The sequence below is a fragment of the Kwoniella pini genome, chromosome 1 (genome assembly GCF_000512605.2).
Source record: "Kwoniella pini CBS 10737 chromosome 1, complete sequence".
In the NCBI taxonomy this organism is placed as follows: Eukaryota; Fungi; Basidiomycota; class Tremellomycetes; order Tremellales; family Cryptococcaceae; genus Kwoniella; species Kwoniella pini.
The window spans coordinates 1,157,206-1,170,060 of NC_091716.1; the positions used below are offsets into that span (position 1 = coordinate 1,157,206).

Below are 12,855 nucleotides of genomic sequence, written 5' to 3' on the forward strand. Positions count from 1 at the left end.
TCTGTCTTGGAAGCCAGAGGCGACATTTGTGGCAGGAGATTTCATTGCCCCTGCGATAGTTATCAGCTTCCTTGATCGCCACCTATTCATCAGAGAACATTTATACTGACAGTTTCTTTGCCTATACTCTGCATATGGTCTGTTTTCCATGGACGCTTGCTGGCGATATTCTTACTCCCCTCGCATTGAAAAGCTACATCGTATGGAATTGCTCGAGAAATCGGGAGACAACGATATCCCGAATCTTGGCTTGATTGGTCTTTATCTTCGTTTAGCGCTTTAACTTTGCGTTTGTATCTTTCTCGGCCATCCCTAGTGTTTTTGATTGCTTTTGGGTTGGTAAAGAATTGCTCCGTGCTTTGACTGCACTCCTTGACTGAACGATTTTGAGACGGATTCAAGGATAAGGCTAGTTGAGGATTTTCAGGACACAGTGAAGGATAGGCGGCGTTCAACATACTGTCATCAGGGTCGGCGTCGGTGAAACCCCATGGAAGGGTTTCAATAGCATTGGTAGCTGCAAGACTATTTGTGAGCGTAGAATCCGATGCGCCGTTATCACCATAGCTCGCAACCAAGCGTTGAGTCGAGGCGCCAAATGGAGACGATGGCTGAGTAGGCGAAGGTGTTTCTAAGAGGGAATTGGAAGTATTCTGAAGCCAAGATAGAGTTGCGTCATAATGATCGCTTTCTCCCATTGAGGCGATTTCTTCAAATAGCCTCCTCCTCTTCTTTTCCTTCCGCATGTCATGTATGGATTTTATGGCTGGGCGCTTTGCTTTCTCCCTGAGACTTTGCCGAGTCTCGATGGTATATTCCTCTTTTTCTTCATCTGCTGAAATCGACCCTGAAGTATCTACTCTTTTGACGGTTTTCTTAGAATACTTCTTCTTTTTCTTCTTACCACTTGGCACATAATCAGGTGAAATATCGTGCTCTGATGATCCACTAGTTTGATCGTGCTCACTTCCCCATGGGCATAAGCTAAGTTATATCATGTCGATTAGAAAAGGCATCTTTGGATAGCTCAAGCTATACGTACCAGAAATGTTTGGCTAAAATATGATAGTAGTTTATCGGGAATCATTCTTTCTTGGCATATGAAGATTTAACAACGATGACTTACCAAAGTAATCGCTATAGTAAGCTAAAACTTCTTCTCCGGGTTTTATACCTGACTTCTGCATAAATTCGTACTGGTGGGTGGCAACACCCCCATTTGCCTCTTCAATGAGTAATCTCACTGACTCATCGTCAATTTCCCAATCGATGTTCGCTCTACAAGCGTGCTGTTTCCTCACACTCAAAATCGATCTTTCACTAATCGATGACCTTTCAGAAATTGCTACTCACATTAACGGATCTACCAAATCCTAAGCCCATCATGATCCACGTCCTCCCATTCTCAGCTCTTTCGAAGGCGAGAGAAGTATTAAAGCCGTATTCGTCTGCATCATCAATACTTTCAATCTTGGTAGGCAGAAGGACTATAATAAAGCCCAAGCCGCTGAGGTCGATCGCTGTGTCCATGATGGTCTCCCTTTTATCCTTTTTGTTTTTTCCCAGGTTTGGATTCGGAATCATGCGGGGAGGGCTTTTGGAGGCATTCTTTCGAAAGAGGCCTACTTGACCATTAAGGCGAGGACAAGCTCGAAGTTCTATGTCAGGGTTGAGTGCTGCGTGTTTGAAATGAGTTTCGATCCTGTTAAATTCATCCAAATCGTGTTGAGCCAGATATCAAATCATTCGTCGGGTTGGGTGATTGTACTCACGTTCTCAGCAGTTGTTCAGGGATGACATTTTCTGGATCGCTTCTTTGTGCGTCCGTTCTGCGTTGAAACAGCCTCAGCTACAGCCATAACAACATACATATAGAATCAATACAGGTAGCTTACACTCTTTCCAGGAGTCCGTTCAAAAGGTTCAAGTCTTTGGCCTTCTCTGTACCGCTCTTGAGGTTAGGTAGATTCGCAGTAAGATTAACAAGTGAACATTTAATGAATAAAGGACTACTGTGAAGCTAGACTTCGAGTGAGACAAACATACTCACCAAGCTTCCGATCTCATGCTTCACCTGTTCGACAATATGATTGTCGATCTTTTCCACATAGGTTGATCTCATAGCTGGCTGAGCTGCTCCATGGTATTCAGCTAAGACCTCATGAAATACATATTCATAAGCGCATATCTGATGAGCGAGATTGAGATCTGTTGTGAATTTTGACTCGTCTTTCTCGATATTCTCGACTTTGAGATTAGTATTTGAATATTGAGTGGGTAGCTCTGAGAGGACCGAGCTCCCGATCTCACTGCTTCTAGTGGTCGAAGGGAGACTTTCGATTCCTGATGAGAGGGATTGAGTGCGTCTGTTAGTTATCTTCTTCGATTTTACCTTTCTGGTCATTCTGAAAGCTCGGTAGGTAGGGAAAAGTCAACAACAGACATTTAATGAGGAAGACAACACGAATAGGATAGCAAAAAAGGAGAAGATGCAAATAAGTTATGCTAATGAAGGATTCTCGAATCTCGCTATACAGTATAATTGCGCACAGACCTCCATCAGATTATCTCGGTACAAATCGATCGGACTTATGCATATATTCCCCGATGAGGTAGGTGTCTTCGACTATGATATTTTCGTTCATATCACATTATGATATACAGGTGAATTTCACTGCTATTTATTTGCATTAGCAAAGCTTGCCAAGGTTGTTGAGAAAAATGAGCAACTTACTGAAGAACATGTTGAATTACTTCCTTTCATCATAGCCTGGGCAGAGCTTGATGTTTGAATGCCCTTTAGATCACCTTGGATCGCTGCAACGCTTTCTCTTGCCTTCCCCTTTTCATCTCTCCTGATCTCATTGACCAGTTTTCTGTTTTTCTGCCTCAACTCCCTCAACACCGTACCATCCCTTTTGACGCCCTCTTTAAGGTCAATCAAATGTTCTATCAGTTTGTCGAATTGCTTTTCCCGATCTCGCAAGGCGTCTAATTGTTTTTCGATCTCCTCATCCAGCTCATTCACTCTATCGATAATTTGCGCATTCTTATTGCGGTGTCTCGATTGTTCTACTGGGATACTTGAGTCCGGGATGAGTATGTCTTCATCCTGGGTAGGATTTGCGCGTGTTGAGCCATTCAAGCTGATAACATCTTGGATCTCTTCTTCTTCAGTATCTTCTACAATATCATCGGATTTCACTCGCCTCTTCCTTTTTGGACTTGCTCTGCGAGTTTCCGTTAGTGGTCTTGTTTCCAGGTACTCTACCTCATTATCATCATCTCTGTCTTGGACAATATAGTTAGACTTATTATCTCTAGACTTTCTCTTCTTTCTCTTACTTCTTTTAGGCGTGTTGTCTTTCTCATCATTTTCCAAATCCAGGAAGAATTCCTGTAGAGCATCTATAGGTTTTCGATTTGTGGAAGAAGGCCCTTCCATCTGAATACCATCGAGATCTATCGAGTCTGCTCTGCTTGCTGAATCCAGGTTGGCATATGGGTCTTGACGATTATATATTGGTGGTGGAGTGGGTTTGGCGAATGTGGCGAATTTCCGATGATTGTGGGACCCATGATATGCTGGACTATCGCAAATACTTCATAATCTGGGGAATCAGCTTCTTCCAAACTGAAAGTGATCCAAGCTAGCTTACCAATCGAGGCGTGCTATGGCGTCGTGTCAGTGACATTTGATGGGTATGTGAGAAGAAATTGTTGAACGGCTTACCGAATTCATCTCCATAGTAAGCTAAAATTTCTGATCCTGCTTCTAAAGATCTCCTCTCCTTCAACAACAATCCCGAAGTCATCACTCCAATTTCCTTATGACCATCTTTGAATTTCAATGCATTGGGAGCAAATGGCCATTCGACGTTACTACGTGTACAATGATGCTATTCTTAGATTGGTTAGCATTGACGAAATGAGCATCACAACAAATGAGTGTGTTTTGCGATTTACATTGATCACCCTAGCCACTCCCAATCCTATCAAAACATAATTCTTGCTGTTATATTCACCAACTCTCCTATGTTTATAATCAAAGGATAAGTCATCCAGAAACCCGTGATCTTGCGGTCTGGTAACTTTTTCAGGAAATGAGAATAATTGAAATCGAATTCCTTCCAAGTTCAATGGTCTATTTCTTTTCTGCAATACTTCGATTCGGGACAGATTTTCTTTCGGCTTGACAAATAATCCAATTTGTCCTTTCATAATATCCGATTCTCCCAATCGCAGGTTGGGATTTCTAAGTGCTGCTAGAAAGTTGTCTTGGATACTACGAAGTGGAAATTATTTCTGCGCCTCTCGAAAGCCGGGAAAATTAAATGGCTTACCGCAACAGATAAGAACGGGGGACTACATTATCTTTGGCATCCAGTTGAGATTGTGTACTGTAAGATATAACCATTATGTCCACTTATGTTTTGCTTTTGGTGAAAAAGAAAGAAGAACGAAACTCACATGTCTTTGATGATCCTCTCTAAGGCTGTCGCATCGTCCGTTCTTCTAGCTGCTCTCTGAATCATGGAATGTCGGCTCACTCATCTATATGTCGTGACCGTCGAGAGATTTGTACTTACCCCATTCTCCGGGTTGATGAACAGCTCCGATCTGTCATAACTCAATACTAATGACCCTCTTACAGGCACGATATCCAATCCATCTAATTTCGAGAAGAATTCCATGAAAATCTGCTCGAAAGCGCATAATTGATGTAAAACACTCAAGGCTTTCTTCTCATCAGATGTGAGTTGTTCGTTCACCATATTTGCGACAAAGATGTATGTAAGAAACTGATACAAAGTACTTACTTTCGTTTGATTATGTGGTTCATTCTCTTCAATGTCAATAGTAGTATATGTCGTAGCACTTGAGCTTCCTCTTGACCCTGTCGAGGAAGGTCCTGGCTGACCTGAGATATTGCATTGACTACTCTTTCGAGCTTTGACCATGGTGCAATGAGCTCCAGTGAGGATTCGAAAGTCCTAAAATGAAAAGAGCAAAATAAGGTGGATCACACATAGAGATGTATGGATTGAAAAGTCGAAGGAAGGGACAATTCATGCGAGGAAGGCGCCTTGGTAGATGCATAGTTATTGCTTGTTGGGATGTCGACTCAGCGCGATTGTTTCCTTCCTGCTTCCCTTCCCGAAAAGCAGTGTGTAACGATTCTGAGCACTATCCTTTGATTGTCCCTTAAGTAGGGTGTTTTCGAACAAGGTGGGGAAGTGGGGTTCAGTAAGTGAACGATTTATGTTCGGATAAGAACAACTCGTCATACTCGCAATAGAATTGCAAACTATTTGCGATGCATACAGCATTGGCTTTTGTATACAAGTTCATGTCTGATTATTCCGCTTGTTTTCGTCATGATTCTAAGGCAATCGCCATTTACCATAAAGCATACTGTCATGGACAGATTGGTTAGTGTTGAGGAAAAATACATCTATACTCAATGAGGTCACTCACTCGAAACAAGCCATGATGGTCCATTTTCTGTTCTCAGCTTCGGGGAATACTAAACTCCTAGGACCGTAAAAGACCTCATCATCCACTTCCTCTTGTTTTCGAGGTAAACAATGTAAGAATCTCCAATCCTCCTTAGCTCCCGCATCAGTGACCATTTTGTTAGTGATTTGATATCCTTCAAACGCTTTTATTCTATCCGCTTTTTCTTGTTCTTGACCCATTGAGATCCATGTATCCGTTACTACCACATCTGCATTGGCTAAAGCTTCCGAAGGTGAGTTGGTGAGTGTAACGAGTGATTCGGTTCCCGCTTCGGTACTTATCGAGTCAAGCTCATAAGCTTTAATCTATGGACAGGTTCAGATAAGCCTACTTACACTTTGTTCCATACTCGCTCATCTACTTTATCGTATCCCTTAGGCGCAGCTAAGCTGAATTCCATACCCAATCGAGGTAAAGTCACCAACAATTCGTTTGAGATGTTATTACTATCTCCCACCCATGCTACTTTCTTACCCTTGAGGGTCTTGATAGGGTCTACAGTTGATTGGAAGTATTTCAAAACGGAAGTATGGCTCCCTTCTCCTTCAGCAGGAGGAGGTGGTGTAGGTGTAGGAGCGTAGTGTTCATGCAAGGCCATGATATCGGCTAAGATCTGAGTTGGGTGATATAAGTCTGATAGTGCGTTGATGATGGGCACTGGAGAGTATTTGGCCAATGTCTGCAAACAGTCCCAGTGAGCTCAATGATTGCGGACTTGATGAAGTAGCACAAATAGCTCACTTCTACTTCATGATGACCACCAACTCGAGCCATTATACCATCAACCATACTACCTACGACTCGGGCAGTATCTTCTAAAGTCTCATTAACACCTAGTTGAATATCATCCCTACCCAAAAACATAGGATGACCACCCAAAGCTTGTGCCGAAGTTTCAGATGCAACTCGAGTTCTAGTTGATCGTTTACTAAATAATAAAGCGATTGTACGATTATCCAAAGAAGGAATCAAAGCACGGGGTGAAAGGTTTTTGAAGACATATTTGAAGGTCAAAGCATTTTGTATCAATGTATTTATTTGAGCTGGAGACAGATCGGCCAATGTCAAGAGATGAGGGGGTGATGATTGTCTGATCTTTACATTGTCTGGATATCGTTGACCTGATCGTTTGAGAGCGTTCCTGGCAGTGCCAGCAGCGGGCCGAGCGAGAGAAGACATTATGTTGGGAGAATGTAGGCCTTAACTAACTTTACCTCGAAAAGTGTGTTCGCTATTTATCTTTGCGAGAATAGATATAATTGACTCGTTATCTTAGCATTTATCAACTTGCACAACGACTCGGGAAGATGAACTCTCTCAGGCACCGTTCACTGGTTGTTATCAATTAATCCACGTCAGCTAGCTTCCCTAATCAATTTGATTCCGCTTATCAATTCCTTCAGTATCTTCGTTCGAGAGTAAGTTAGTTAAAACTAGTAGACAACATTTCACAAATTCTTATTGCTATCTTCCACTTCAATCCTGATAGCAAAGTAAAGCACAATTCCTGAGAACTACAATTGGTACCAAAACTATAATAAAAGACAAAACAATTACAGACAAGACGATCTTTGCAGCATGTTCCGAACACGAATACTCAACCAAATATCGAACATCGCTTCCTCCTCTTCTAGCTCATTACCATCTTCTTCTTCTGTACCAACACATCATCTGATAACCTTGATCAGATCACCTATCGGCTTACCAAAATCTTCGAGGAAAACATTAGAAGCATTAGGACTACATAGATTACGTGAAAGAGCTTTACATCCTTATGGAGAAACGACCGCAGGTCGAATATTAAGAGTAAAGGAGTTAGTACATGTTTCGAATGTCACAGAGGAGGAAGGAAGGATATTGGTGAAAAGACGAAGATCTGAAGGAAGTGGATTAGAGCCAAGTGGCAGAGTGTATGGAGGTGGTAAAGGCTTGATTAGTCAAATATAGCGTGAGTGAAATAATCAATCTCGAATGATATGATTAAACTGAGCAACTATCAAACAATAGATTGATTCGGTTTCTCGATCGGCTAAGTCGTTATAAAGATCATTTCCATCATTTGCATGTACATTTGTTAAACTGTACATTTAACTCATCTAATCGGCCGAACCTCGCCAAAAACAGTTAGAAGCTATGCATCGCAAACATACAAAGGTCTACAAAGCTACATATTGTTTCATCTCTTCATTGAGCTTTCCCTAATCTCGTTCACGCTAGCTGGCAGCTGGCTACTCAACAGATAGTATTGATAGTTTGAAAGCTTTTGTAAAGGGGTTCGCAAATTGTGATCTAGCCATAATAGCTTTACTCATTTCGCTAATCTCTGATTGTATGCTACTTCTTTCTTTATTAAGATTTCTCATCCTGCGAGTCAAGAGTTCCATAGTGTTATCCATACCTTCAAGGAAACCTGTATCTGGTCCTATCTCCTCTTGGGGTCTATAAGATCTAGCGAAGTCAATTAATTTCACTTTTGATCGATGACTTCCATAATAAAATGGTGAGAAATATGTGAAATTCGGTAGAGATGAGATAGTATCATCAATCTTCCTATCTATATATTGACGATAATAAGTATTTGTAGATCCATTTTTGAATGATTTACGATATTTGTCGAATTGATCTTGATTGAAACCACAATCATCAGGTTGTATTTCGAGTTCTCCATGAGTGACATATACTGATGATCCAGTAAATTTCCAAATAATACGACTTAAAGCAGATCTCATATTATTCAATGAGAATTCTATCTCTTTTATAGTTCTTATGGTATCTCCTATTTGATCTACTTGTTTATTCAGTCTACTTAGATCACGCATATCTGGACCGAGTATATCTATACCTCTATCCCAAGCGACTTTCTGCTTGAGTTTTTCCTATCTTCTCATTTCTTGTTAACTCCTCGGTAAGTGTACGTGGGGTGAGCAAATTCGTGATATTTCTCTCATTTGTTTGAGTGGCAATAGTGTCTTTAATTTTCTGATAATACCTTTCAACAGCATTATTGGGAATGTCATACTCTGATGGCATCGAACTGGTGTCAAATCGAGAAGCCTTACCTCTGGGTACGATAGTATCCCTGGGAGAAGGGAAAAGTCTGATAAAAGCATCATCCAAATCATCGTGATTCATTCTCTCATTATCATCCAAACCTCTATTCAATGTCTTTCCGTAGGTTTTATCAGTTTTGATTTGAGTATATTCACCCGTTTCGAGATTTTTGATCGCAGTCTACAAAATAAAGAACAGGTCAACCTCTATTTCACTACATAAGATTCGATAATCAACATGCTTAAAATCCGATCACAACTTACATTCGCCCAAACTAATCTCAAAGCATGAGATGAACTCGTACTACTTTGAACTTGTTGATTCATCCTGTCGATTTTATAAGGCGTGGAATCAGGCGCATAAGGATCAATCATATCTCTGCCCAATTTTAGATCAAATTCAGATATCGTTTTAGGTTTATATCCGTATTTGAGATTTTCCAATATGATGGACTGTATGATTTACAAAAAGTTCAGCTCATCATTATACGTGCTCCATTGCAGCATTGATCTAGGAAAGAACTCACATCATTGTGAGTATCTGCTGTGTTGAATCTTTTCAAACCTGGTCTTGCGAAGATCTTTTTGGACATAGCAGCTTCAGGAAATTGGCTGTTTTGACTGGTGGAACAAGGATTTGAATTCGATTCAATAGGTAAGAATTTATTAAAAGATCCGTAATAGGCAGGTATGTGAGCAGTCAGACCTTCAAAAACTGAGTCGTTGCATTCGTTCCTCATGTAAAAGATTTTTTCTTCCTGGTGAGTTTCCTAAACAACAAAACGTTAGTAAAATCAACCCATTTTCAATGGTTCCATATTGAAAACAATGATCGGACTCACCTTGACTACTTTTGTTTCGTCTGCACTGACCAACATACCATGTCCACCTCCAGTATCTAAATTGGAAGCTGACTCATACCATGAAGGTGTTCCTCTCGGATGTTCCAGAGAATCAATTGATTCTATGTCAAGTGGTGTGAAACGTATGTCTTGATGGCTTAAAGGACCTAAACAGGCATTCATTTCTTCTATCGCTTCTTGTAAATCACCTCGTTCACTTTCGTGCTGAATCTCATCTTCTGTCGTGGTTTTTGGAACTGCAAAATTATCCAAATCTTGGATCCTATATTCCATAGGATCATTACCGAGTTCTTGTGCAGGAGTTGTTGATTTTGAATCTGTAGTGATTGAAATGAAATCTTCATCATCGGACATCATATCAGGAACTGAAGATGTATCGCCATCAGTCTCATTCTCATCAACTTCTCTTCCTATATTGGAAAAAGAATTTGTCAAAGTATGAAGTGTTGATAAAGAAGATACTGATTTATTATATTTCATCATATGTTGTGATTCATCAATTTGATTAATCGTGTTATAATATTTCTCATAATCATTTCTTGAAATTGACATTCTAGCACCATCTTCATCTTGAATAATCATCATTTCTTCATTTAATCGAGCTAATTTCAAACCCATTCCCTCTTCTTCATCGAAGATAGAATCAGAATTACTAACTCTACTTGTAGGTGGACTGGGCATATTGATTGATTACTTATAGTATATATTCGGAATATCGAGACTTCTTCAGCGAGTGGCGAATTACCTTCTGTCTTGATTCAATGTCGTTCTAGTGGATATTTGACGGATTGGGTGCTGCTTCAATAGAAGGCCTTTTTGAATACCAGTGATAGTCGATGACAAATCAGCGTAGTAGTGTGGTTTCTTTTTCGTTCTTTTGCTTTTGCACCCTTGAAAGGTGTTGTATATATGGAACAAGAATCAAGTCACAGCAATGATTGCGAATTGTATTCTGAGAAAAATTCGGAATTTAGGAAGAAGACAGCGTTATCACTATCAATGAATTTTCATCGACGCGGGCTTCCAATGAGGTCTCTGAGATCGAAACTCAATGAAAGGATAGGAGGAGAACAATTTCTATCTATATCAATCTATTTGCAATCTCGGAAAAACTTCGAAGGATCAGTAGATATAGTACTTCTCAGTTAAGTAAACGGGGTGATGATATCATCTTTCAACTTGACGACGAGTCAGTAGTACTTTTCTTAACAGCAGGAGAAGATCATACTCCGAATACTTGGATTCGATATTTGTCACCCTTCACTCGACATCATCTTTCAAGACCATAAAGGAGGGAACATCTATTTTTAGAGCAAATCAAATTCGAAAATTCGAAAATGTGCAATGATAGTCGATTAAATCGAACGAGGCTGGATTATAACATCAGAAACCAACACCTCCTGAGTTATTTGAGATGGCAATGTATCATTCCGTGGGCTGAACCTCAATGTATGATTTGAACGCTTTCATCCTATTATACTGTGTTTTATAAATCAAATTATATACCACTTATCATTTTGGCTTGTGGCTATTCTACTAAGCATTGCCAGTTGCACATTGTTTCTTTATAGGCAGCTTAATATCCCTTCCCATCACCTTTCTTGTTGGTGTATTGGTTGTGTTTTGCAAGACAACCCATGATTCTGTCTACATCACCTTTTGGCGCAAGAGGATAAGTACCTTTATGTTCAAGTAATCTTCTAAGTTCATGAGGATAATCGGTGATTATACCTGGTAAAATTCATCAAATCGCTTTAGCGTAGCACATAGCAATTATTCCAATCTCCCAAACACATACCATCAACTCCGATACTTAAAAGGTATTCATGAATACTTTTTCGGCTATGATTAATCGATAATACGATCAGTCATGTGCTTTACTCCAGATTCAACCCCTTTGATACTCACTTCGCAGTCCAAGGTTTGACTTGTAAGCCCAAGGAATGGGCAGTATCAACCATAGTTTGATTAGTAAATGCGATCCAGCCCTTTTCGTTGGGATCATCGGCACCGACTTTTGAAGCGTACTAATTATACACAGGATGAATTGTTAGGTAAATAGCTTGTTGATCAGTAAAAGAACTCACAGAGGTAACCACTGGAGAAAGGAAATCCGCTTTGATTGAAGCTGCCGCTCTGGCTACTCTCTCTCCAACAGTATTACCGGGGAAAGTGTCAATATCAATACCTGCTAACCAATTTGATGGCCCCTTTCCATGAATAGTAAGATTTCCAGCTTTACCACCATCGAGGCGCTTGTAGACTATAAGTAGAAGGGTTAACGTTGAACGATGTTCATCAATCTGATTTAATTGGAAAGAGACAGTAAAAGAAGACATACTAGTCGAATCATCACAAAGAGCAGAAGTTCTAAGTTGAGGATATAATTCTTTACTTAATTTTATAGCTTGCCATTCAAAAGATTGATGAGTAACTCTATCCCATATATTATATTGAGAGTAAATATCTCCAATAGCTTTAACGAAATCTTCAACACTTCTAGTCAAATTTCGTTGATCACCATCTATCTTAGTTTCGATATTGAATAAAACCTCTTCATCTGTGGCACATGATACGAAATCAAACATTTCTGAAAGTGTTGAAACTTTCGTTCCGGCATATACCTCTAAATATTGTATTTAATCAATATGTGTTAGAAGGCTGGGAGAGGACTGACCTACCTTGTAAGGGGAAACCATCTAATCTCAATGAACCACAATCAAGAGTCTTGACTTGGGCTAAAGTTCTGTGAAATTCGCATTAAAATTCAATTGTCAAATTCAAAATTCAAAATTTATTAGAAAGAAAGGCTTTAAACTCACAAATTAGCAACGTATTTTCCAACGTAAGGGAACATAGGATCATTCTCAATCACAGCTTTTGTATCGATACATTTGGTAGGATCGATACTCTCATCATGCCATACAATCAGATGACCATCTTTTGTCAAACCCAAATCCATCTCAAGGGAAGTCACACCATCGATGAGGCCCCATGCGAATGCAGGCAGAGTACTTTCGATTGAATTTACCGAATAAGCTCATGAATGAAATGAGAAGTCAGAAGGAATGACGAGTACTCACTTTTCAATAGCCTCTCCTCGACCACCTCTATGACCTTGTAAATCAAAGTACTTTGAATACACCCATCGCTTCAATGGAGAAGCGGTCGCTGTTCCTACACCGAGGAATAAAGACAGGAGAGCGACAGATCGCATTTTTAAGTAGGATTTTTTGGCTTGGAGGCTGGATGACCGTAGCATCTTTCCAGTATCCGTCCTGAAGATTGACCTTTATATACCTCGCTAAATTGACAGTAAATATCGAACGTGTCAACGGAACAAAACGAAGAGCGCTTGTCATACAATGACACGTTCATTTTATTCGTACGTTTGAACGATTCTTCCAGTGAAAGCATCTAGT

At 40.0% G+C, this 12,855-nt stretch overlaps 7 protein-coding genes across 7 annotated transcripts; 1 reads left to right on the forward strand and 6 right to left on the reverse strand.

Moving 5' to 3' along the window:
• Nucleotides 1–89: 89 nt before the first annotated feature.
• Nucleotides 90–2,404, reverse strand: I206_100443 (uncharacterized protein; the record flags this gene model as incomplete). The annotated part of the gene is made up of 7 exons (XM_070202202.1): nt 90–984; nt 1,043–1,055; nt 1,127–1,289; nt 1,354–1,702; nt 1,773–1,829; nt 1,896–1,951; nt 2,051–2,404. 7 exons carry the CDS (start codon nt 2,402–2,404, stop codon nt 90–92), a joined length of 1,887 nt encoding a protein of 628 aa, XP_070058303.1.
• A 273-nt stretch (nt 2,405–2,677) lies between these two features.
• On the reverse strand, nt 2,678–4,961 carry I206_100444 (uncharacterized protein; the record flags this gene model as incomplete). Its single annotated transcript, XM_070202203.1, has 7 exons — nt 2,678–3,590; nt 3,660–3,672; nt 3,734–3,899; nt 3,967–4,285; nt 4,344–4,400; nt 4,471–4,526; nt 4,590–4,961. 7 exons carry the CDS (start codon nt 4,959–4,961, stop codon nt 2,678–2,680), a joined length of 1,896 nt encoding a protein of 631 aa, XP_070058304.1.
• A 513-nt stretch (nt 4,962–5,474) lies between these two features.
• On the reverse strand, nt 5,475–6,699 carry I206_100445 (uncharacterized protein; the record flags this gene model as incomplete). Its single annotated transcript, XM_019152660.1, has 3 exons — nt 5,475–5,796; nt 5,856–6,199; nt 6,262–6,699. 3 exons carry the CDS (start codon nt 6,697–6,699, stop codon nt 5,475–5,477), a joined length of 1,104 nt encoding a protein of 367 aa, XP_019014798.1.
• Nucleotides 6,700–7,098: 399 nt separating this feature from the next.
• On the forward strand, nt 7,099–7,467 carry I206_100446 (mitochondrial 54S ribosomal protein uL30m; the record flags this gene model as incomplete). The annotated part of the gene is made up of 1 exon (XM_019152659.1): nt 7,099–7,467. One exon carries the CDS (start codon nt 7,099–7,101, stop codon nt 7,465–7,467), a length of 369 nt encoding a protein of 122 aa, XP_019014797.1.
• A 281-nt stretch (nt 7,468–7,748) lies between these two features.
• I206_100447 (uncharacterized protein) lies at nt 7,749–8,339 on the reverse strand (the record flags this gene model as incomplete). Its single annotated transcript, XM_019152658.1, has 1 exon — nt 7,749–8,339. One exon carries the CDS (start codon nt 8,337–8,339, stop codon nt 7,749–7,751), a length of 591 nt encoding a protein of 196 aa, XP_019014796.1.
• A 25-nt stretch (nt 8,340–8,364) lies between these two features.
• Nucleotides 8,365–10,114, reverse strand: I206_100448 (uncharacterized protein; the record flags this gene model as incomplete). The annotated part of the gene is made up of 4 exons (XM_019152657.1): nt 8,365–8,751; nt 8,835–9,023; nt 9,098–9,340; nt 9,413–10,114. The coding sequence occupies 4 exons, from the start codon at nt 10,112–10,114 to the stop codon at nt 8,365–8,367; spliced, it is 1,521 nt and encodes a 506-aa protein (XP_019014795.1).
• Nucleotides 10,115–11,009: 895 nt separating this feature from the next.
• Nucleotides 11,010–12,650, reverse strand: I206_100449 (uncharacterized protein; the record flags this gene model as incomplete). The annotated part of the gene is made up of 8 exons (XM_070202204.1): nt 11,010–11,164; nt 11,232–11,275; nt 11,342–11,460; nt 11,521–11,696; nt 11,775–12,059; nt 12,115–12,179; nt 12,256–12,447; nt 12,517–12,650. The coding sequence occupies 8 exons, from the start codon at nt 12,648–12,650 to the stop codon at nt 11,010–11,012; spliced, it is 1,170 nt and encodes a 389-aa protein (XP_070058305.1).
• Nucleotides 12,651–12,855: the final 205 nt, after the last annotated feature.